A 24998-nucleotide genomic window follows, 5' to 3' on the forward strand; every position below is an offset into this window, starting at 1 on the left:
TCATCCCTTTGGTTCCATCTTTATTCATTTAAATAAAAGCCAGTTTAGAAACAGCAGCAACTGGGCTCTCTGGGTGAGCCCTCTGGGGGCCCCTCTCTGCCCCATCCGAGGTCCAGCCGGGCGCTGGGACCCAGCAGCTCCCTGGCCACTTCCGGGCAGGGCTGGGGGTTCCCTTGTGCATCCTGCCGTGGCCACGGTGCCACGAACCCGCATCCTCAGCAGCGCTGGCGGGGGCTGCCCCGGGCGATCCAAGCCCCGGGGGGAGCACTAAGAGCTGGTGGGTGCAGGGAGGGCAGCCCCCAGCTCCCCCTCCCAAAGGGTGCGCAGTGTCCGGCGGGGGGGCCGGCTCAGATGGCATTCTCCTGGGGACTGTGGCTGCTCCTGTGCTTCTGGCAATTCCTCTCCTTCAGGAGGGCTGAGGTCTCCTCGGCCGCCGAGGGCTCCGCCTTCTCTGTCGTGCCAGGGTCCGTTTTGGGGGCACCACTGTCCGGAGACTGAGGGCAGCTGTCCAGGCGCGAGGCCAGCAGGCCGTTCTGGTATTGCTGGCGTGTGATCTGCAGAGGGGGAGAGGGCAGACGTGGTCAACCAGCCGGACGAGCCCAACAGAGCTCCAGAGCCGGGCCTTTGGCTACTGCCGTCTTGAGTGTAGACGAGCAGCACCAAACTACACAACCCAGCATGCTCTGGCTCTTCTCCCACTCCTACTAGAGACTACAGATCCCAGCACACTACTCTCTGGTCCCTCTCCCACCCCCACCAAACTACAGATCCCAGCATGCCATGCTCCAGCTCCTCTTTCACCCCCCACCAGACTACAGATCCCAGCATGCCATGCTCCAGCCCTTCCTACTGCCTCCAGAGACCACAGATCCCAGCATGCCATGCTCCATCCCTCCCACCCCTACCAGACTACAGATCCCAGCATGCCATGCTCCATCCCTCCCACGCCTACCAGACTACAGATCCCAGCATGCCATGCTCCATCCCTCCCACCTCTACCAGACTACAGATCCCAGCATGCCATGCTCCATCTCTCCCACCCCTACCAGACTACAGATCCCAGCATGCCATGCTCCGTCCCTCCCACCTCTACCAGACTACAGATCCCAGCATGCCATGCTCCATCCCTCCCACCCCTACCAGACTACAGATCCCAGCATGCCATGCTCCATCCCTCCCACCTCTACCAGACTACAGATCCCAGCATGCCATGCTCCATTCCCCCCAGTAGGATAATCCCGCACACTCCCTTTTCTAAGAATTGCGTCTGTGCTGGACACTTTGGTTCTTATAAGCAGAATTACAAAGAACGCATGAAATCAGCCGTGACGCTGTAAACATCCGGCTTTCTCCCCAGCTGAAAACACGTCAGTTACTAGAGTTCAATACTTTAGACCAGAGGTTCCCAAACTTTTTGGCATCACGCCCCCTTTTTGATTTTCGAAAAAACCCTCAGCCCCTCCCCCCACCCCCAAATTGGCAAAACTTGAACTGACCGGGGCTGTAAAACTTGATTGTGGGGGTGGTGGTGGGGGGGGGGGGGGGAAAGAGGGTTTAAAAAATCCCTTGTGCCCCGCCTGGAATTTCTTCATGCCCCCCAGCTTGGGAACCCGGACTTTAGACTTTAAACATATTCCCCAGGGAACAAACCCTTCCCCACTTGCCAGTGGACCAGCCTGTTTTCCCCAGTCTGGTGCCTTTATTCGAGGCACTTGCTGGGCAGCCCAGCAGGCGTCAGCCTTCGGAGCGAGACACCTCGGAGCCGCAGAGCCAGTTACCAATCTCCCCAACTGCAGCCCAGCACAGGCCCCTCCCGTTCAGCCAGCCAGGCGGCCTGGAACGTTTGCGCCGATTTCAGCGTGTTGCTGCCTGTCACCGCAGCGGAGCGTCTGGCACTCGGCTGCGCACTTCCCCGGGCTGCACCGTCGCCGGCCTTTGCCCGAGCCCCTGCGCCACAGGCCACTTGGCAAGTTGCTGTCGCGTTCGGCGCCGCCTCTTCGTCATTTGGGTTTCGTTTCCATCGGTCTCTGGGCCCAGTCGCAGGGGCCCTCAGCAGGGTGGGCTGTGCCGCGAAGGCCTCGTCCCCGACGCCAGCCCCTCCTCAGCCCCGGGGCTGCTGTGCTCTCGGGGGCTCTGCCCTGGGCGCTACGACCAGCCCTCTCGACGCGGAGCCGGGGTTCTTGAGCATCCTCCGAGTGTCAACTCCCATGGGCACTGGCAGCTCTGGTCTTTCCCTGGCCCCGGGGCTGACGGGCAGACGCTGCAGTGTCTGGAGGAACTGACGGCAGATATTCCTCGGGCTGCATCTTCCAAAAGGCCACAAGTAGCAAAACCTCTTCCTCCTTTCCTGGTGCACCTTTCAGTCCCACCCTCTGCCCCTCCCCGAGAACGCAGGCGCACGGCCGGTGGGGCGGCACGACGAACACCCTGCGGCTTGACGTGTCCCGGGAGGAGAGGCCCTTTGCCTCGCCCGTCGTTGAGCAGGTGAGCGGAGTCGGACTCGGGTCTTCCCACAACTTTCCTCCTCCTCCACTGTCTGAGCTAAAGGGGACAGAGCCACCAGGCCAATTCCACTTCCTTTGGCTTTCCCTGTCGTCGTCCACGAGGCCCCCGCGCGTCCGACCCGCCTGTGCGCTAACCGTGCTCCCCGGGACCAGGTATCTGCGGCTCCGGGCATCGTCTCCAAACAGTCCCGCTGCTTCCCATGGCGCTCACACCAGCCAGCCCCGCCGGAGGCTCTGCTTCCCACATCCCCCCCAGCCCACTGGTCTCCCTGCACTGCCTCCACCGGGGCGCCAAGCCTGAGCGCAGCCCTCCTCTGCCACCTCCGGCCGCGCAGTGCTCTCCCAGCGCAGGCAGTCCAGGCGGTGGAAAGCCCCGATTCTGGCTGGGCGTGGGAAGACCAGCCCAGGCCTGGTGCAGAAAGGGCCTTTTCCTGCCGCGCTGACTTGGAAAGAGGCGCGACGGGTTAGTTCAAAGCCGGGAGGTGAGCAGACGCTGCCGGCTTGTTACACGTGACGGGGTCACGCGTGGCTGGTCTGCTGGAGCCTTTCACGCGGTGCACGTTGGCCTGGTTACAGGAACGATCTGGGGCTTTGGGCCCTACGTGCGGCTGAGTCTTGTGAAGGGAGCACGCTGCAGCTGGCCCCCATAAAACACGTCTCATGGGGGGGCCCGATTGCCTTCCAGACCCCCCCACGGTCACAAGCCAGCCCGGGGTGCAGCCCCCTGGGGCGGGGCGAGGAGACCAGCAGGGCTCAAAGGGAACCCAGCCGGGACTGACCGGGCCCCAGGATCCCAGCACTACGAAGCTCAGGGCCTTGGGTCCCTCTGCCAGCAGTCCGAGGCCCCTTGCGTCGCTCCCTCGCCCCGCCCGCCCCACGCCGCTGGCCCAGCCCTCACCTTGAGGAACTGCAGGTCGGTGAGGGCGCGGACGCTGAAGTCGGAGATGTACTGGGAGCTGCTGCACAGGTTGAGCTGGTTGGCGCTGCCGCTGATGGGCGAGACGATGGAGTCCGAGCGCTCGTGGTAGATGAGCGAGGCCGAGCGGTTCAGGCTGCTCATGTGCGATGGGGAGTGCAGCTCTGCAGACAGACGGGCAGCTGAGCGGGTGCGGCCCCCTCGCCAGCCAGCCCCCGCCCCAGGCCCGGCGCTGCAGCCAGCACCCTCCGTCCAGAGAGCCCAGGCCTGGGGCCGCTCTTGGAAGGGAGCAGCACCACCCTGCCCTCTGCTGGGAGCCGGCCAGGCCCCGTTCCCCGCACACGGACCACTGGCCCCAGGCTCTGAGCCTCATCCCCAGAGCCATCCTGGGCCCCAGCTCCTCCCAGGCCGCCCTGGGTCTGGCCTCAGCACCAGGCAAGCTGCAGGGAGGGAGGCCCGAGTCTGGCCCAGCATGGGGACGCTGCAAGGCCACAGAACTTGGCCCAGCCCCGGGGCCCTGCTCAGAGCTCTCCCCTCGGGATCCCGGAGCCCATCCCATGGAAACGCCAATGACCGTGCGGTGTGGGGGTGGATTCCCCATGGTCCGCGGAGGCCTTCCGAGAGGTTCTGCCTGGGAGGAGCCGCCCCGCTATGGGGGGGGCAGCAGACTTGCCCCTCTGGGTGCCTGGCGGGGGCGGGGGGCCGTAGCCTGGTCAGATGCTCTCCACCTCCCTGGCGCGCCTGTCTCTGGGCGGCTCCGGTGGGCCAGTCCCCGAGGCAGATGCGTGGGGCCCGTGAGCAAGGCCCAGCCAGGCCGGGGCGAGAGCCAGGGAACCAGGCCGAAGCTGCGGAAATCTCCCTGGGGACGAGGGCCGGCCGCGCAGGGAGACGGAGAGTGGCGCCCCAGGGCCCTACGCGGGAACGGCCACCAGCAGAGCGTGATGTGCTGCCACACCCGCCTGGGACCACGAGGTGGCGCCAGGCACAAGCGGATCAGACAAGTTTTGCCCAATTGTGTGTTGAGAAAGGCCCCGGGGTGGGGTAGCGGGAGGCCCGGCAGGGCGGGGGGGAGGGGCTGTGGGGCAGGAGTGAGGGGCACCGTTGGGGGGGGGAGGGAAAGGAGGACTGGGCTGGTGGGGGCTGTGGGTCGGGACTGAGGGGCACTGGCAGGGCTGGCACGCTGTCCCTGTGAGCCGCAGCCTTGCCTGGTTGCTCCCACTGCCCCTGGAGACACCGAGTCCACCCTTCCCAACGGTGCCCAGGCTCTGGCCCTGTGGGGGGTGGACACTTACCCAGCTGGGGGGGCGGGTTCAGCGCCATCATGCCATAGTAGGAGAAGGCGCCCGTCTCAAATTTCATGTTCTCCTTGCCGGCCTCCACCTCCACCTTCCCCTGCATGGCACAGGGACTGTCAGAGCCCAGCCCACACCCCCCTCACAGCCTCCTCCTCCCCCCACAGCCCTCCACAGGTCCCCATCTCTCCCACAGCCCCCCCCCCACAGCCTTCTCCTCCCCCCCACAGCCCTCCACAGGTCCCCATCTCTCCCACAGCCCCCCCACAGCCTCCTCCTCCCCCCCACAGCCCTCCACAGGTCCCCATCTCTCCCACAGCCCCCCTCAGCCTCCTCCTCACAGCCCTCCACAGGTCCCCATCTCTCCCACAGCCCCCCCACAGCCCTCCACAGGTCCCCATCTCTCCCACAGCCCCCCCCCCCCCCCAGCCTTCTCCTCCCCCCCACAGCCCTCCACAGGTCCCCATCTCTCCCACAGCCCCCTCCACTGCTTCCCCGCAGCTGTGCAACCCCCCTCCTCGCCCGCAGCCCCCCAGCCTGCCCCCTCCTTCCCCATGGACAGGTGCTGGCAGGGGAGTGGGGGAGGTGGGTGTCTGTGGGCGACTCCAGCCCAGCAGGCTATGGGGCAGGGAGACAGAGGGGCACTGGGGATCTCCAGAGGGGCTGACGGCGATGGCCCAGGTGAGAGGCCTCCTCTCGGGATACCAGGGCCTGGCCAGGCAGGTTGGGGCAGGACTGAGGCCGCCCGGCACCTGCTGCTCCGAGGCCCCCAACAGGCTAATTCCCACACCTCCCCCAGCGTCTCTGCGGCCCCCCAGTGCCGTCCAGCCGGCAGCCGGGATCCCAAGGGGCAGGCCTGGGGCGACAGCCTCACTAATGACCTGGTGAGGGGGTGGATCGCATCCGCAGGGGGCGCTAAGCTGGGGGGGCAGAGATGGGGCCCGGACACATTGGCGGGCTGGGCCCCAAGAAATCGGACGAGGCTGGAGGACAGGTGCGGAGTCCTGCCCGGGGCGGGCAGAGTCCCCAGCCGGGCGCCGATCGGCAGAAAGGGGCCTGGGACCGCAGTGGGCGAGAAGCTGGGCGCGAGTCCGCCTGGTAGCCAAGCAGGCTGCTGGCACGTCGGGCACATTCGTGGGGGGAAGGGGTGGTTCCCCGCGGGCCGGCCTGGGCAGCACCTGCAGGACGAGGATGAAGTAGTCGGACGGCTTGTTCCGGTGGTACAGGAAGTGCCGGGCCAGTCTCTTGTTCTGCTCGTCAAACTTCAGCTCGTGGACGACGTCGGGGTGTTTGAGCAGCCGCAGGAGGATTTTCTCCGAGATGAGGCTCGGCGAGAACATCGGCACCTCTGGGGGGAGAGGGAGGAGGGTCAGACACCCCCAGGGCGCTGCCCCTGCTCCCGGCACAGCCGCCCGCCCTGGGAGCTTCCGCAGAACCAGCTGCCCCCAAAGGACTGAGCCACGGCCCTTGCTCCTGATCCAAGCCAGCTTCATGCAGCCACCTCTGGTGTGGAGCGCCTGGCCAGGGGAAGGAGGGAATGGCTGAGAGTCCTGGCACTGGGCGCCATGCCACGAAGTCGTGGGCCTGACGTGGGACAGATGGGGCCCGGGGCTCCGATGCAGCTGCCCCGGAATAGGAAAGGCCCCTGGGCACCGGACACAGGGCACCAGCAGCGAGTCGCGCCCATTGGGCCTGCTCTGCCCAGGACTGTCTCCCGCTTGCTTGGCACCTCCCAGTTCTGCTGCCAGGGCCCAGCCAGGATCAGCTGACGCCCCATGGTCCTCCCACGAGTCCCATCACGCTCCCAAAGCCCCTCCCCTCCGGCGGGCAGCTGGGCGTCCCGGCGCAGACTCACCCGTGGCCAGGAACCGGTGCGCGGCCAGCAGCAGCTGGGGCGAGACCTTCACCTTGAGCTCGTTGTCCGAGTCCTTGAAGGCAGAGAAATCCCGCTTGTTCCTCTGGGTGGCCACGCGCTTCCGGCTGCGGTTGTCGGCTGCGGGAGGAAGGGGGTGTCAGGGGCGTCCGTGGGCTGCCAGGCAGGGAAAGGCACATGCCCCGGGGCTCTCCCTGCTCAGCCGGTGCCCCCCCGGGCTGCAGCCAGGCGCTCCCTTGGGCCTCTGCCCTCCCAGCAGCACGGCTGCGACAGCCCCACCGCGTCCCGGGCGCCGCAGGGCACCTAACTGTACATGTCCGACTCGTCCAGGATCTCCGACTTGATGATCTCCTCGATGACGTCCTCCAGCGTCACCAGGCCCAGCACCTCGTAGAAGGGGTCGCCCTCCCCCTCGTTGTTCACCTTCTGCACGATGGCCAGGTGCGACTTGCCTGGGGGAGACAGAGCCGTCAGCCGCCTGGGAGGGGCACCCCGCCGGCCCGGCCTCCGCGCCGTACCAGTCACCCCCCCCATTCTCCCCGCCCCACACGCCCTCCCTCCCCACCCCCTGCCCCAGCCCCCACAATCCCTCCCGCACCTGCCCCACCCCCCCACTCCCTCCATCTCACCCTTGCAATCTCCCCTCCTCCCACACCCTCCTGGGGGGGCCGCGCAGTGCAGCTTGGTGGATTGGGCAAACCCTGCCTTACCGAAGGCTGCAATTACCCCGTCCGGCTACCCAGAACCGGGTTAACCTGCTCGTGCTGGGGGCTGACAAAGGGCAGGGAGCCCCCTGGTCCTGCCCAGCAGCGGCTTGGGCCTTGGGGGCCGGGATGGGCGGGGCAAGCTCCCTGGGCCCCAGCAGCCCCAGAGCCAAGGGGGCAGACAAGTGACACCAGCTCCCCCCGCGTCCAGCCCCGGCCCCTCAGAGGCGCCCCCGCGCACGGGCGACAAGCCCTGGGTCCTGGCCAGCCCCGGCCACCACCCGACTTCGGCCCACGCGGGGTCGCTGGGGGTCACGTCAGCACAGAGACTCCCAGGCCGCTGGCAAGGGGGAGCCGAGACCCCTGCCCAGGGCTCCCTGGGGCAGCACCCTGGCCGAGGGGAGTCACCCGGCGGGGACCCAGCTAGGCCTGCAAGTCCCATTTCAGCAGGTCACCCGCCAGGCGCAGCGTGACCAGTTAACCGAGTGCCGAGGGGCGGGGGTGGGGCGCTGGTTAACCCCGGCCCCCCCAGCACCCCCCAATGCCCAGCCGTGGTATCCGGGGGAGGGTGGGGTGCAGGGCACAGGAGGGGAAGGATGAGACATGAAGGGCAGAGGCAGCGACTCGGGGACGTGGGGGGAGCCGGCTCTCGGGGCACGGCTGGAACAAGCCTCGCAGACCCCACTGTGCGCGGGCAGCTAATGGGCCCCAGCCGGCTCGGCCCACTCGCCCCAGTTCTGCTCCCGAGCCCACAGGCCTGTTTCATCCAGAGCCGAGGGGAACCCCCACTGGGCTCCGGGCCCCAGCCAGGACCCCTCCTCCTCCAGGCTCTGCTGGGCCAGTCGGGAGCCAGGGAGGGTCTCTGGCCTGGCCCCTGCAGCGGCCAGGGGATCGAGGCCCAGTCGCTCCCTGCCCCATCCCTCCTAGTCCCGCCCACCGAGCTCCGGGTCTCGCCTCTCGCCCCCTGGGCAGAGCAGGGCCGGGAGACCGGAACGCGGGATGCTCCACGGCGGGTACCCGGCTACCCGGACGGTCGAGCAGGCGCTGCCGCCTTTGAGGCGCAGACTCAGCCCTTGGCTCGTGCTGCTCTTCCCCGGCAAAAGCGGCACGTGGAGCCCGGGACCCGCTGGGGGCTCCGTGCGGCGCTGTGGCAGGAGCCCGTGGCCGGCGGGGGGGTCTCCAGCTGGTCTCCCCAGGGCCCTGCTGCTTCGCGCTGTGCGAGGAGCCGGACGCCGGGCTCCCACGGGGGCGTTTCCAAGAGGCAGCGCCACACGGAACTGGGGTCTGGCCTCAGGCTCCACAGGGCCCTGCCGCTTTGACGTACCCCCCGTCCCACCCTTGCTGCCCCCTTCTGACGGGAGCGACTAGCTCTCCACATCCCTGACTCCAGTCTCAGCCCAGTGCCCTGTCCAGGGAGTCTCCTCCTGCTGCCCCCTAGAACTCCCCACTCAATGGGTTCCAGGGGGTACGCGGGCAGGCACAGGGGAGGTACGGGGGGGTACAGGAGAGGTACGGGGTGGGGTACAGGAGAGGTACGGGGTGGGTTATGAGGGCAGGCACAGGGGAGGTATGTGGACAGGCATGGGGGAGGTACAGGGGAGGTACGGGGTGGGGTACGGGAGAGGTACGGGGGGGTACAGGGTGGGGTACGCGGGCAGGCATGGGGGAGGTACAGGGGAGGTACGGGGTGGGGTACAGGGGAGGTACGGGGTGGGGTATGAGGACAGGCACAGGGGAGGTATGTGGACAGGCATGGGGGAGGTACAGGGGAGGTACGGGGTGGGGTACGGGAGAGGTACGGGGGGTACAGGGTGGGGTACGCGGGCAGGCATGGGGGAGGTACCAGGTGGGGTACGGGAGAGGTACAGGGGGGTACAGGGTGGGGTACGTGGGCAGGCATGGGGGAGGAACCGGGTGGGGTACGGGGGAGGTACGGGTGGGGTATGGACTGTAGGTGATGGCCAGTGGTGTTCTGTTGGTTTCTTTCTTGGGCTTGTCCCGTAGACAAGAACACCACTGGCCATCACCTACAGTCCTCAGCTAAAACCTCTCCAATGCATCATTAGTGATCTACAACCCATCCGGGACAATGATCCCTCGCTTTCACAGGCCTTGGGAGGCAGGCCACTCCTCGCCCACAGACAACCTGCCAACCGGAAGCATATTCTCACCAGCAACTACACACCGCACCATAATAACTCGAACTCAGGAACCAATCCTTGCAACAAACCTCGGTGCCAACTCTGCCCACATATCTACACCAGCAACACCATCACAGGACCTAACCAGATCAGCCATACCGTCACTGGTACATTCCCCTGCACATCTAACGTAATATATGCCATCATGTGCCAACAATGCCCCACTGCTATATACATCGGCCAAACTGGACAGTCCCTACGTAAAAGAATCAATGGACGCAAATCAGATATTAGGAATGGCAACGTACAAAAACCTGTAGGGGAACACTTCAATCTCCCTGGACACACAATTACAGATCTAAAAGTAGCCATCCTGCAGCAAAAAAACTTCAGGACCAGACTTCAAAGAGAAACTGCTGAGCTCCAGTTCATCTGCAAGTTTGACACAATCAACTCTGGATTAAACAAAGACTGTGAATGGCTCGCTAACTACAAAAGCAGCTTCTGCTCTCTTGGAATTCACACCTCCAGATCAGCTGCTAGAAGTGGGCCTCATCCTCCTTGATTGGATCCACCTCTTCATCTCCAGCCTGATCCTGGCCTGCATATTTATACCTGCCTCTGGAAATTTCCACGCCATGCATCTGACTAAGTGGGTCTTTGCCCACAGAAGCTTATGCTCCAGCATTTCGGTGAGTCTCTAAGGTGCCACAGGACTCCTCGCCGCTCTTGCAGATTCAGCCTAACACGGCTCCCCCTCTGATACTTGACAAGGAAGAGGGAGACACATGGTTCTCCTTGGCCTCTGAGCACAGGACAAGCAGCAAGGGGCTTAAACTGCAGCAGGGAGGTTTGGCCTGGACTTTAGGAAAACGCCTGCCAGGGGGTTACACACAGGGACAAGTTGCCTGGGGGGTTGTGGAATCTCCATATCGAAGAGCCGGCTGGACAGACGCCTGCCAGCGATGGGTTCGCTAATACAGTAAACTTCCGATAATCCGGCACCTTTAGGACCCAGGGGGTGCCGGATTATCAGCTATGCCAGACTATCGGAAGGGGGGGCTATGAGGGGCTTAGGGTGGTGTGGGGGGGATGCCACTTCAGACCCCGCATAGCCCCCCCCTTCCGATAGTCCGGCTCTGCCCCAGGCGTCCCCGATTCAGCTGCTGCTGGTCAGTTTCAGCAGCAGCTGAATCAGGGACGCCTGCGGCAGAGCAGCTGGGGTGCTGCCGGGTTGGTCCAGTGGCGCCGCCCCTTGGCGCTGCGAGATCAACCCGGCAGCACCTCAGTTGCTCTTGGGGACGCCTGGGGCAGAGCAGCTGGGGTGCTGCTGGGTTGGTCCCGCAGCGCCAAGGGGCGGTGCTACGGGACCAACCCGGCAGCACCCCAGCTGCTCTGCCAGAGGCGTCCCCAAGTCAGCCGCTGCTGAAACTGACCAGCAGCTGACTCCGGGAAGCCTGGGGCAGAGCAGCTCTGCCTTGGGCTTCCCGGAGTCAGCCGCTGGTCAGTTTCAGCAGCGGCTGAATCGGGGACAGCTGGGGTGCTGCCGGGTTGGTCCCACAGCATCGAGGGGCAGCGCTACAGGACCAACCCGGTGGCACTCCAGCTGCTCTGCCCCCGGCTTCCCCGATTCAGCCGCTGGTCAGTTTCAGCGGCAGCTGAATCGGGGAAGCCGGGGGCAGAGCAGCTCCAATGGTCCGGCTGCCCGGAGCACTTCCGGGTTCCTGATGGTGCCGGACCAATGGAGTTTTACTGTACTAGGATGTAAAGGGGGATCCGGTTACCCAGGAAGTAACAGGCTAACCGGAACGCCGACTGGGTAACCGGGTAACCAGGCCGTGCCCAACTGCTGCTGGACACCTGACTGCACCAGGCCAGGGCAGGCCCAGCTCAGGTGGGCCAGCTGGTGGGGACCCCCCCGCACTGGAGTGGTCCCAGCAGCCAGGGGAGCAGCCCCAGCCCCACCCGGGGTGGCCTTGTGCAGTGCAGATTCCACCATGCGCTGACCCTGGTCCAAGTGGCAGCTGGCTCCGGCGCTGCAGAAATCCCAGAGCCCCAGGGGCTGCTTCAAGGTGGGCTGGGGGTGGCAACGTCAGACACGCTCGGGGGAGCTGCCTCAAGCCAGTGGCCAGGAAACAGGGTTGGGCTCTGGGCTCCATCCCCAGAACCCACCCAGCTTAGTGTCAAACCGGAGACTTGGCCCAAAAGAATCAGATGAGGTTCCGCACAGACAAGTGCGGCCTCCAGCCCTTGGGACGGGGGGATCCCAAGCCCTGCTGCAGGCTGGGGACCGACTGGCTAAGTAGCAGTTCTGCAGAAAAGGACCTGGGGGTTACAGTGGATGAGAAGCTGGATAGGAGTCAACAGGGGGCCCTTGTAGCCAAGAAGGCTAATGGCACATTGGGGCGCATTAGGAAGAGCATTGCAAGCAGATTCAGAGATGTCATTATTCCCCTTTATTCAGCTCTGGGGAGGCCACATCTGGAGTACTGTGTCCAGTTCTGGGCCCCTCACCATAGAAAGGACGTGGCCGCATTGGAGAGGGTCCAGTGGAGGGCAACCAAGTGATCAGGGGGCTGGAGCACATGACCTGTGAGGAGAGGCTGAGGGAGTTGGGCTTGTTCAGTCTGCAGGAGAGAAGAGTGAGGGGGGATTTGAGAGCAGCCTGCACCTCCCTGAAGGGGGGTTCCAAAGAGGCTGGCGAGAGGCTGTTCTCAGTGGGGGCAGGTGGCAGAACAAGGAGCAATGGGCTCAAGTTGCAGTGGGGCAGGTCTAGATTGGCTATTAGGAAAAACTCTTCCCCTAGGAGGGTGGGGAAGCGCCGGGCTGGGTTCCCTCCGGCGGGGGTGGAATCTCCATCCCTAGAGGCGCTTAAGGACCGGCTGGACAAAGCCCTGGCTGAGTTGGGTTGGAGCAGGGGGCTGGATTTGATGACCTGCTGATGTCTGAGTCTAGGGCAGTGTTTATGGGACTATCTTCTGCCGAGAGAGACGAGCTTTCCAGCTGCAGCCGCGAGGGGAAGGGAGATTATCTCAGGAGCCCCACTGCCTGCTGTCCCTCTGCCCCCCCACCCGTGCCCATGCTGTCACTCCTCCCTCCTCCCTCCCCCCCCCCCGCAGGGAGCATGCTAGCTAGCCCTGCTGGCCACACCGGCCCAGCCGGCTGTACTGGAAAGGCAGCTCCCAGGCAGAGGAGACAGTAACCAGGACCCCAAGGACTCGCCCTGTGGGATGGGCAGGTGGCGCTGGCAGGGTGTTTGCACAGATCAGGCAATAACCTCTCCCCTGCACACTCTTCTCTAGCCCTTAGCGCCTCCCCTTCCCTGCTACACCTCCCGGCTCCCCCCTGGGGTCGCTCTGCCCCCCCGGAGGAGGTGGGGCTCCTCGCTCTGCGCCCTCTCCTGCAGGCCAGCAGCACCCCCAGGAGCGAGCAGCACGGACCCAGGACAGAGACAGAAACAACTTCCTGACACGCAACCGAGGCTCACCCGGCCCTCTGCCGACAGGGCCGTGCCCGGGGACAGACCCACCTCTGGGCCAAGCGCTGGCCTGCAGAGGTCCCACTGCACAGCAGGAGCATTAACTCTTATGCCTCCTGCCAGGAGGTTTACAGGATCTGTGGAAAGAGGCTTTCTTTCTCGACAGATCCCCCTCTCGACTGCCCGCGACAAAGCACCGAGTCTGCAAAACACGGCGGCCATTTTTATGAAAATTAGGCGCAGGATATTTAAATCCCTGCCTCATGTGCAATGTTGACCTGCCTAATCTGCATCCCTCTGCCGACAGAGGGATGCAGTCTAGACATACCCACAGTCTGGTCCACATACCTACCGCCTGTCACACACAGACCGGCCTGGTCCACATACCTACCGCCTGTCACACACAGCCCGGCCTGGTCCATATACACCTACCGCCTGTCACACACAGCCCGGCCTGGTCCATATACACCTACCGCCTGTCACACACAGACCGGCCTGGTCCACATACCTACTGCCTGTCACACACAGCCCGGCCTGGTCCATATATACCTACCGCCTGTCACACACAGCCCGGCCTGGTCCACACACCTACCGCCTGTCACACACAGACCGGCCTGGTCCACACATCTACCGCCTGCCACACACAGACCGGCCTGGTCCACATACCTACCGCCTGCCACACACAGACAGGCCTGGTCCATATACCTACTGCCTGCCACACACAGACAGGCCTGGTCCATACACCTACTGCCTGCCACACACAGACAGGCCTGGTCCATACACCTACCACCTATCACACACAGACCAGCCTGCCACACACAGACAGGCCTGGTCCACATACCTACCGCCTGCCACACACAGACAGGCCTGGTCCATATACCTACCGCCTGCCACACACAGACAGGCCTGGTCCACATACCTACCGCCTGCCACACACAGACAGGCCTGGTTCATATACCTACCACCTGCCACACACAGACAGGCCTGGTCCACATACCTACCGCCTGCCGCGCACAGACAGGACTGGTCCACATACCTACCGCCTGCCACACACAGACAGGCCTGGTCCACATACCTACCGCCTGCCACACACAGACAGGCCTGGTTCATATACCTACCACCTGCCACACACAGACAGGCCTGGTCCACATACCTACCGCCTGCCGCGCACAGACAGGACTGGTCCACATACCTACCGCCTGCCACACACAGACAGGCCTGGTTCATATACCTACCACCTGCCACACACAGACAGGCCTGGTCCATACACCTACCATCTATCACACACAGACCAGCCTGCCACACACAGACAGGCCTGGTCCACATACCTACCGCCTGCCACACACAGACAGGCCTGGTCCACATACCTACCGCCTGCCGCACACAGACAGGACTGGTCCATATACTGCCTTTGCCCCTCCTTCCGACCCAAACCAGTAGCTCACACACATATGTCCAGGCATCGACAGGGGCTCACCTCTCAGTAGGTCAGATTCTGACTCTCTGCCCCATCGTCTACTGTCCCCCTGATCTGCTTCTCTCCAGCCCCATCGTCTTCCTCCTCATGCCAAATTTCAGCCACCCCCACCAGCACTGCATCCCCACCGCTGCCCCAGCTGGGCCCAGCAGTGCCAAGGGGTGATTAACGGGAGAGCTGGGAACCCCCATCACCTGCTGGGCCATGAGGACAAACGGTCTCCTCCCCCATGGGGACTGGTGCACGCCCCGAAGCGGGAGAGAGGGGAGCTAGGGAAAGCAACTCTGCCCCTGAGCAGCAGAAATGTAAGTGGAGAAACGTTTCCTAAAACCGCGAAGGTCTTTTCCTTCCAGCGGCCCTTCCGCAGAGCCGAGCCAATCCCCAGGCCCTTGGAGCAGCCACGCGGCCGGTAGCCCTGCTGCCACTCCAACAAGCCAGCCTCTAGCACTCAGGGTGACCTGCTCCAGCACAGCCTGCTGTAGCCTGTAGACAGGCAGGGTCTCCCCCAGCGGCTGCAGAGTGAAACTGACAAGCTTCTGGTCAGTTTCACAGCAGCTAATCAGGAAACTGTCAGGAATCAGGTCAGCTCCTGCCAGCTCTGAGCTCCAGGAGGGAGCCCAAGGCAGGGGGCAGGAACAGAGGAGCCCCTCCACACTGGCAGCAGCCTGGGAAAAGGGCTGCTGTAGAGGGGAGAGAAAAAGCGACTCCTCCCTTCCAGCAGCCAGGGCAGGCCTGGGGCTTCCAGGTAGCCAGCACCCTACTTGCCAAAAGCTCACTCAGTGATGTGGTCCCCCCGGGGGCAGGGAGAGCCGCCATTGTCACCTTCCTTCCTACTGGGAGCCAGGTCCAGCGGCCTTGACGTGCCCCGGCAGCTCCTGGCACGGAGGGAGCAGAGCGGCTGTGCCCAGGTTGTCCCTGCTGGGCAGAGAACGGAGCTGGCCGAGTGGCGTGGGATGGCTGCAGAGGGAGGGGGGAGGCAGCACTGGGTCCCCCAACGCTGGGATCTGGCTGCCACCTACATCCAACCAATTCCACAATTTCAGGGCATGTACTTGGCATCAATGGGGGGAGTCAGGGAGCTGAAAGGGGGCCCCTGCCAACCCCAAACACCTCTGCAATTGTCTCTGGGTTGACAAACGGGGCTGACAGCAGCCACTGCCGCCTCCCAACCCAAATGAGCTCCTCTCTGCCCAGCCCCCCAGAGGGTCACAGGCCGACCCCTGTGGCTTAACTCCCAGGCCTATCACAAGGGTCCGTGGGGAGGCAGGAGGGGATGGGCGGCCCCAGCTTTGGGGGGAAGGAGGCGGCACACCCAGAGCCCCTGGCAGAGGAATGGCGACCCTGCCACGGTGGAGGATGCCCAGCCCCGCGCACGGGGGCAAGCAGGGAGAGCTGCAGGACGGGGGCATCCCGCGTGTGTGTGCAGGCGACTGGACAAGCATCGGACTCTAACGCAGGCTAGCCTCTCCCGCTTGCTGGCGCGTTCCCTAGCTCAGCCAATCAGCGCCAGGAGGAAGGGGACCTGCCCATTTCCGCTTTGGGAAGGGAGGAGTTTCAGAGACCAATTTCCCTCCGATTTCTCCACATCGTTCCTGAAATGGACACAAGACTCCAATAATCCGCGCGGAGCAGAGCGTTAGAACGACTCCTCGTGTCTTGCTCACAACACTCCTGCTCACGCAGCCCAGAATCATGTTTGCGTTGCACTGTCAGCTCATGTTTATCATAGAATCATAGGACTGGAAGGGACCTCGAGAGGTCATCGAGTCCAGCCCCCCGCCCTCAAGGCAGGACCAAGCTCCGTCTACACCATCCCTGACAGATGTCTGTCTAACCTGTTCTTAAATATCTCCAGAGAGGGAGATTCCACCACCTCCCTTGGCAATTTATTCCAATATTTGACCACCCTGACAGTTAGGAATTTTTTCCTAATGTCCAATCTAAACCTCCCCTGCTGCACTTTAAGCCCATTACTCCTTGTCCTGTCCTCAGAAACCAAGAGGAACGAATTTTCGCCTTCCTCCTTGTGACACCCTTTTAGATATTTGAAAACCGCTATCATGTCCCCCCTTAATCTCTTTTTTCCAAACTAAACAAGCCCAGTTCATGAAGCCTGGCTTCATAGGTCATGTTCTCTAGACCTTTAATCATTCTTGTCGCTCTTCTCTGTACCCTTTATCTTGTGGTCCACTATGACCCTAGATCCCTTTCTGCCAGACTCCTTCCTAGACAGTCGCTTCCCATTCTGTGTGTGTGAGACTGATTGTACCTTCCTCAGTGGAGCACTTTGCATTTGTCCTTCTTAAACTTCATCCTGTTTGCCAGATCATTTTGAATGACGACCCTACCCTCCAAAGCAGTGACAACCCCTCCCAGCTTGGGATCATCTGCAACCTTTATAAGCGTACTCTCTATGCCAATACCTAAACTGTTGATGAAGATATTGAACAGAACTGGTCCCATAACAGACCCCTGCAGAATCCCACTTGTTCTGCCCTTCCAGCAGGATTGTGAACCATTAATTACTACTCTCTGAGAATGGTTAGCAAGCCAGTTATACACCCACCTTATAGTGGCCCCATCTAAGTTGTATTTCCCTAGTTTATTGATAAGAAGGTCATGTGAGACCGTGTCCAATGCCTTACTAAAGTCTACATATACCACATCCACCGCTTCTCCCTTCTCCACAAGGCTCGTTATCCTATCAAAGAAAGCAATCAGATTGGTTTGACATGATTTGTTCTTCACAAATCCCTGCTGGCTGCTCCCTATCACCTTGTTATCTTCCAGGTGTTTGCAGATGGATTCCTTAACTATTTGCTCCATTATCTTCCCTGGCACAGAAGTCAAACTGACTGGTCTGTAGTCTCCCGTGTTGTTCTTGTTTCCCTTTGTATCGATTTGCCCTGCCAGACACTCCAGCTCCATGGGGTGAGGTGGAAGATCAGGCTCGGGGTTACCCACATGACCAGGCGGTCAGTCAGCTCTCTGCAGACCCAGGCCTGCCCAGCAGCTGACAGGCAGAGTCTACGCTACTCAGCCTTCAGCATCCCGGCTGGGGCGACCCGGCTCTGGGAATGCTGCTCGGCCCCCGAAAGGGTCTCCCTCCGGCAGAGCAGCAGTCACAGGGCCCCGGCAGAAGCGGGGGGGTTTAAGCACCCAAGAGCGACACAAGTTGTGTCAAGCAAGTGCGAGTGTCCATGCAGGTCAGGCAAGGGGCACAGCCCAGAGCCCCGCCCCCGGCCTGAGGACTCAAAGGTCGGTTTGTCGGACCACGTCCACCCAAAGGATGTTGAGGGGGGCAACACTCGGCCCCAGACCCGGGACAGAACTTCTGGCCCCGCCAGCTCCGAGACGGATGTTGGAGGAGAGGGCAAAGCTACGAACCCCCTTTGCAGAGCACAGTCTGGGTTAGATCTAGGGGTTCTCTCTATGGCTGGCAGTCACCAGCCTGTGGTGCAGGGAAAGCGAAACGAAGGGGTTTCCGAATGCAGCACGGCGGCTGGAGAGCTGTGCTCCTGCTGGGTGGGGGCCCGGCTTTCGGCACCAGGAGGACGCAGGGCGCCGCGGCCGACGGCGTCAGGAGGCTGCTACTGCAGAGACACGGCAGCACAAACAGGACGCCCGTGGGCAGGGGAGCAAGGAGCCCGCCCCAGATTAGAGATGTTAGTGACTATAGTCGCTTCTCTCCCCCTTTGTTGCCTCTATCAGTGAGAGGCGGGGGGGGGGGGGAAGCAGGAGCCGCTGCTGGGGGGAGCCAGCTTACAAGCCGGTTCCCCCCAGCACCGTCTCCGCAGCAGGGAGGGGAGGCAGGGGACCAGGCACGAGCCAGGAATCAGCTGTCGCAGCTTGCGCCTGGTCCTTGCCACGGAGCCGCAGGGGGGTTAGATCCCGGGCCGGCTCCTTGCTGCGGCTCTGCGGTTTCCCCCGGGATCAGCTCATCAGCGAGGCGATGGAAATTCCACGGACTAGTCAATTAGCCAATTAAACGCCACCGAACATCCCTCGCTCGGACACGGCAGCCTCTGAGCTCCGCCCCGCGGCGCAGCCGGCGCCGAACAGAACGGGCTCGGTGCCTTTGGCACCGGGGAGTAACGATCCCGTGGGGCGAAGGGCAATGACAACCCGCCCTGGCCTGGCCCCAGCTCCCGCCCACCGCCATGTGCCAAGGAGCCCCGAGGGAGCTGGCTGGGGGCGGCTCCAACCAGCAAAGGCAGGACCAGCAGGGCCTGACAGAGAGGGGGAAGGAAAGGCCCTTTGCTGGGGGCCCAGCTCATCGGCGGGGGGGGGCGGAGAGCACAGCGCTGGGCACCACATGGGCACCGGGAGACGGCCCCAGGGCAGCTCCTGCTCTCTCAGGAGAAAAGCTCGTTGGGGCGAGGGTCGGGGCCGGGCTCCAGGCCCCACTGTGCAGCGCGCTTGGAGACATGTGGGGAGCCCACTGACTCCACCGGGCCAGAGGCGGGGACTCCCGGAAGGCAGCTGTGCTGAGTAGAAACCCGGGCAGCTTCCTGCTCCCCTCCCATCAGGGCCCGGTTCCTAGGACTCCGAAGCCGTCGGGGCAGGCGGCAGGTGCCCACAGGGACAGCGACAGGGACGGGGGGACAGACAGATGGCGCACGTCTCTCATTGCAGGCAGGGCCAGCTTCCCTGCTAGCCTTGGGACGCAGGGCAGTGCCCCAGCAGGAGGGACCCTGGAAAACCTGGCCCCTTGTTCATTCCCTCCTTGGCTCTCCCCTGCACTTTCTGCGCCTGCTACCCGGCTGAGCGGGGACGCCAGGGCAGGGCGGAAGGTGCCGCAAGGCAGGGACGGGGAGAGCAGGGGACAGCTGCTGAACTGGAAAGTCCAGAAGCCTGAAGGGATTCATTGGGCCCTCCCCGTGCCACGGGAAGCGACTGCCACAGGAGATGTTTCGGCAGGACTTCAGGGGGTATTTACAGATCTTCTGTGAGCCTCCACTGCCCTGCCCGAGCCAGGACAAGGCGCTGGCGAGCAAGGGGCGATTTGCTAACCCGGTACAAACATTTCCCAGGGCAGGCTGGGTTGTGCCCCGCGGGGGCTGCAGCTGATTTTGCAAGGCTGATTCGCATCTGAAGCGTCACTGGGGAGCGGAGTTAGTCTGTAGCAGGAAAAACTTCAAAAACAACAGTCTAGTAGCACCTTCCAGACGGCACCGTGAGCTGCCGGGGGCACAGCCCACTTCTTCAGATGGCAGGAGTGTCCGAATCCTGACCCAAGGATAAAATCCTTGGCATCTGAAGGTTCACGAGACAGGAAACCTCCCTCAGGGCAGAGCTGGAAGGCTCAGGACATGCAGAAAAGCACATCGGCCTCAGCCCTTGGCTTTGGCTGCTCTAGGAACCAGCCCTCCTTCCTGAAGGCCCACAAAGCAGGGGGGAAGAACTGACTGGAGAGACGCAAGACTTTGGCCAGAGACTGGGGAGCCAGGCTGGGCAGTGGGAGACCCAGGTCAGCCCCTGCTCCGTGTGTGGGAACAGGAGAGAAGCCCTGCCCTGCCCTGCCTCCAGTCTGCACTGTCCAGGGCAGGGGGGGCAGACACACACATGGGGATTAGCTGCGGGGGGTGAGCGGGATGTTCCCAGCTGGACGACAAGGGGTGCAATCGATCTGGGGATGCAGGAGCAAGGGGGCCTGGATCCGTGCACAGAGAAGGAGCCTGGCGAAGAGGCGGGGGGGGGGGGGGCCTGATGTGAGACATGACAACAGAGGAGGAGCGTAACGAGAGCAGAAAAGCTTCCCCCACTGAGCTCTGTGACGAGTCCCCATGGCGAGGAACCGGGGTTCCCACCCTCTGGCTTTCAAGGGCCGGAGCCCCAGCCAGCCCCCAGTCCACTGGCAAAGTGAGAGGCTGCATGGTGGGGGCAGAGCCAGGGTCCCGCCTGCACCTGGAGCAACCCCGGGGGGGGGGGCAGGACATGCTTTGTGCTGCTGCAGGTGCAGGCAAAGCTGAGCACTTTGGGGGCTGCCCAGGAGAGATTCAAATGCCCCCCAGCTGCTCAGCAGAGCGCCCACAGCCGCCAGCCAGTGTTTCCACTGGTGGTGCACGTCCGCACAGGCCTCCGTGCGCAGAACAAAATGTATTCCGAAGCCGGATGGAAAATATTAGAGGGAACACGGGGGTGGGGAGGGGAGGATGACCAAGAGAGCGGAGTGAGGAGTCCCTGCCGCACAAGGCCGCAGGGCCATGGGGAGTGAAATCCGGGAAGAGCTTGTCCAACCCCTACCACAGCATCTCCTGTGAGGCAGCGGGTTTGCCCACGGTGCTCCGTGTGTCTGTGTCAGTCTCCAAGGCACCACAGGGATGCTCGTCTTTAGAGTTACAGACTAACATGGCTCCCCGCTACAAGTCCCTGCCAAGCGAGTGGGTTCTCCCAGGTAGGCGTGTGCCCCCAAAATCCCCAGCAAAGGCCCCAGGCCCTGCCCAAATTGCCTCACGCTGTGTCTTCTGCAGCCAGGTCGCAGGGCCCGGAGTCAAAGGCTTCGTCCGCAGCCAGGAGCTGTCAAGCCGGAAGTCTCAGCCTCACCCTCCAGCAGAAGCGCATGACAATGCGGCTGGCCAAGAGACCCCTGTCTAGCAGCTCCCACTGTCTCCAGGTGGGTCTGGCACATCACTCCTTAGCAGCCAGGGCTGGGACCCCGATTCTCGGGTATGGCCCTCACTCCCCTGCTGCAGAATGAACGTGGCGAGGTTCAAATCGCCGGCAGTCGTGGGGCGTGACCGGGTAGGGAGCGCTCGTACCGAAGGCCACGACTGATTAGTAACATTGAGTTTCGCAATAGGAACTGGGGGCCACGAAGGAGACCGGCAGAGAAGCGAGAAGGAACAGAAAGGAGGAGGAGGGAAGGCCTGGAAGGACTCGCCCCCGAGACACAGCCTGAGACCAGAGCGGCTGAGAATCCGCTGCACGACTGATGTGACGCAACCAGGATCCAGAGGGGCCGGGCCGGCCTGGCCACGGGGAGTTCGCCGGCCAGGACCAGTCCTGGGCCGCGCTGCTGCCGGTCCCAACACAAGAACCGCAGTGACTCCCCTGGCGCCGGAGCGGGGGCCCGCCAGTCTGCGCGCTCAGATCTCTGCTCTGACTGTGCGAGTGCTGGGGGTTGGACCCTGTCCAGCTACAGGCCACCAACCCACGTGGCCTTGCCATGGCTTTGGGCCATAGCTGACTCCAGGCCGGCCTTCCAGGGGAAGGTCTGTGCTGCCCACTGCCAGAAGTCACAGTGGGCCCATGGGGTTACGCCGACGCCAGCTGAGGTGCCCTGGTGCCAAACCAGGCCTGGGGTGCCCAGCAAGAGCCGTTCCACTGGGAAGAGACGGGATCACAACACACGCTCCCAAGCACGTGTGTGTCTCTGCCCACTGGGTGGGGCAGCAAAGCTAGTACCTGCCCCTGGCCGTGCACAGTTGGGGGGCAGGGCAAGTCCTGTCCTGGACATCCTAGAGTAGAGAGCGAACCCTGCCTGGAGGATCTGAGCATGACCACTGCGGGAGGGTGACCCAGGGACAAGCAGTTTGTTGCTTTCACTTTCTGGTGACACAAAGCTGTAGATAAGGCCTCCTCAATCACAGCGGAAGTGGGAACCCACCAGGAGGGGGAGGGGGGACACTTCTGCCCCCCTCCCATCTGTCTGAACCCTGAGTCTCTGTCATGCATTTGGCTGACTCGGCACCATGAGAAAACGATCCACAGTCTGAATTAAAGAGACAGCACCAAGTGAAACACCCAGTATTTGAGTAAGGGCACGTCCTTCCCTTTGCTAACACCACCAGAGAGATCAAAACACTCAGCTGACCCCCAGAGCCACAACTGCCCCCTCCCCCCGCCCTGCTTTCTCTATTTCCTGCATTTCATTCCACTGGGACAACAGATCCCTGGATTTCCTCCATACTCCTAGATCAGTTTCACTTTCAAGTTCTCTACCTTGGCAGGCCCTGGATGTTTGGGATGCAAACACGTGGGGATAGGGTAGCTCCAGATACAGATAAAACCCCAACCAGAGACTGTGTGCAAATATAGCACTTCTGTCAATATTAGCGGTTGGGAAGCTTTTCAGACCCACACTCTCAGGCTGCCCAGCATCACTAAGGAGTCTCTACGGCCGAGTATGCAATAAACAAGCCTGTTTTGCAAAGCATTTCTACTGTTTCGCACTGCACAGAATTGGCCTTGTCCCAATATGTGTCTCTCCCTTCCCCGCAGCGCAAACGTCCCTGCTGCGGGGCAGTGCGCTAGGAGCTCACCCCTGCCGGTGGCCCAGAGCACAGAAGTTGGGGATGGACCGACTCACTAGCTCATCTCCACAGGGCCCAGCCAGGGTTGGTTCCTGCATCATATTCGCAAATGTTTGGTCTAGCCGAGTTGAATGGATTCCTGCACTTCCCGTGGGGAGGACAGGCCTGCACAGCTAAGCTCAGCTCCCTGACCCCACTCCACTACGGCCGCCAGAGGTGCCTTTGGATTTGCACTGGTTTAACTGAGCCCAGTGGTGGAGAGATTCCCGTGATGGTCGCCCTGAATTTCCTCTCTCACTTTCCCGCAGTTGCAGCCCCTGTGAGCTCCTCTGTCTGTCCACTAAAGCCGCACACCTACTGCGCTAGCCCTCCAGCCCAGCCCAACACATCAGCCAAGCAAGCAGAACCCAGCCTGGGCTGGCTTACCCTTTTTGAACTCCTCCAGCATAGCATCCAGCTTGGTGTCATGGAAGACAAAATGGACCGGGTGGTTGTAGAACTTGGTGATGGTCTTCAGGGGGGTACAATCGTCAGGGTCCACAAAGGCCAGGTCCTTGACATAGAGGATGTCCACGATGTTGGAGTGCTCCTCCTCGTAGACGGGGATGCGGGTGTAGCCGCTCTCCATGATCTCCGACATGGTGTTGAAGTCCAGGATGGCGTCGCTGTGGATCATGAAGCAGTCATGGAGCGGCGTCATGATATCCTCCACCGTCTTAGTCCGGAGCTCTAGCGCTCCCTGGATCATGTTGAGTTCCTCCTTCACCAGGTCATTGTAGGGCTCCGTCACCTTCAGCATCTCCACCAGCTTCTCGCGGTTGTAGACGGTGCCAATCTCCTGGCCCAAGATGCAGTCCAGGAGCTTGCTGACGGGGAAGGAGAGGGGGAAGGTCACGAGCATGAAGAACTTGGTGATGACGATGGTGTTGGCGCCCACGGCCAGGCCGTGCCGGGAGCAGAGCGCCTGCGGGACGATCTCGCCGAAGATGACGATGCCGATGGTGGAGGCGACCACGGCGCCGATGCCGGAGCCGATGAGGTCGTCCAGCAGGATGGTGAGGGTGGTGTTCACCAGCACGTTGCCCAGCAGCAGCGAGCAGAGCAGGTAGTTGCCCTTGCGGCGGATGGGCTCGATCTTGCGGGCGTAGCGCTTCTCCTTGTCGGTGCCGCAGTTCTGCACGATGCGCAGCTCCATGGGGTCCAGCGCCATGAGGCCCAGGTTGAGGCCGCTGAACATGCCGGAGAGCACCAGCAGGCAGATGATGAGGATGACCTGGAACCAGAGGGGCAGCAGCGACTTCTTCTCCTCCAGCACCATGAGGCGGCCGTCCTGGCCCTCGTGCTGCAGCCAGGGCTGGCCGGGGCCGCTCTGGGTGCAGAGCACGTACAGCTTGGTCTGCTCGTGCTTGCGCAGGGGCTGCACCTGCACGTGCAGCACGCCCGAGGTGTTGCGGGCGTCGTGCATGCGGGGCTGCACCACCAGGTCCTGGCTGTGCTCGGGGCAGGTGCCGTTGGCGCTGGCGTTGGCGCCCAGCTCGGCGAAGGCCACCCACTCGCCCGTGCGGGGCTGGATGCCCAGCCCGAAGAGCCGCAGCTGCACCTGGCTGCCCTCGGTCACCTGGATGAGCCCGGCCGCGGGCGGCCCGGGGGTCTTGCTGCTGCCCTCCAGCCGCATGCCCAGGATCAGGCTGCGCCCCCCGCCCGCAGCGCCCGGCCCCGCCGCCAGGGGGAGCGCGAGCGCCAGCCCCAGCAGCGCCCGCAGCGCGGCCCCGCCCCCGCGCCCGCCGCAGCCCGGCGCCATGTTCCGCTCCGCGCGCCGCGCGCCAACAACCGCCCGGTGCTGGGCAGCGCGGCACGTCACCGCCGCGCGCCCCGCCCCGGCCCCGCCCCCGCAGCCGCCCCGGCCCCGCCCCCTGCTCGCGTCTTAAGGGGGCGCCGCGAATAGCGTGTTAAGGGGGCGCCGGGAGTCCGCGGGGGGAGCAGCTCCTGGGGGAGGGGGCTGCGGGGGGGGCCGTTCACGGGGCAGGGGTTCCCAGGGGGACAGTTCCTGGGGGAGGGGGTTGCAGGTGGGGGGGGCTGTTCATGGAACAGGAGGTTCCCAGGGGAGTGGGGGGGCAGTTCCTGGGGGAGGGGGTTGCAGGTGGGGGGGGGCTGTTCATGGAACAGGAGGTTCCCAGGGGAGTGGGATGTGATGGGGGGGCAATTTCTGGGAGGAGGGGGTTGCGGGGGAGGGGGTTTGCAGGTGGGGGGGCCGTTCACGGGGGAGGGGGCTCGGGGCAGGGGTTCCCAGGGGAGCTGGATGGAGCAGGGGGGCAGTTCCTGGGGGAGGGGGATTTAGGGGCATGGGGGTGGTTTGTG

The 24998-nt window shown here is 63.2% G+C and overlaps 1 protein-coding gene across 1 annotated transcript; it reads right to left on the minus strand.

Annotated features, from left to right (window-relative positions):
* Positions 1-24484, minus strand: CNNM4 (cyclin and CBS domain divalent metal cation transport mediator 4). Its single transcript, XM_075910701.1, has 7 exons — positions 23067-24484; positions 6894-7037; positions 6568-6705; positions 5891-6060; positions 4713-4812; positions 3403-3584; positions 1-554 (listed from the first exon to the last, which is right to left on the minus strand). The coding sequence occupies exons 1-7, from the start codon at positions 24439-24441 to the stop codon at positions 348-350; spliced, it is 2316 nt and encodes a 771-aa protein (XP_075766816.1). The 5' UTR covers positions 24442-24484; the 3' UTR covers positions 1-347.
* Positions 24485-24998: the final 514 nt, after the last annotated feature.

Source organism: Pelodiscus sinensis, chromosome 28, assembly GCF_049634645.1.
Source record: "Pelodiscus sinensis isolate JC-2024 chromosome 28, ASM4963464v1, whole genome shotgun sequence".
NCBI classification, from domain to species: domain Eukaryota; kingdom Metazoa; phylum Chordata; order Testudines; family Trionychidae; genus Pelodiscus; species Pelodiscus sinensis.

Coding starts and splice junctions, on each gene's coding strand:
- CNNM4 (XM_075910701.1), bottom strand. CDS start 24,441: ATGGCGCCGGGCTGCGGCGGGCGCGGGGGCGGGGCCGCGCTGCGGGCG. Junction 6,706..6,893: donor GGACGAGTCGGACATGTACA/GTTAGGTGCCCT, acceptor TTCCTCCCGCAG/CCGACAACCGCAGCCGGAAG. Junction 3,585..4,712: donor GAACCCGCCCCCCCAGCTGG/GTAAGTGTCCAC, acceptor GTCTGTCTGCAG/AGCTGCACTCCCCATCGCAC.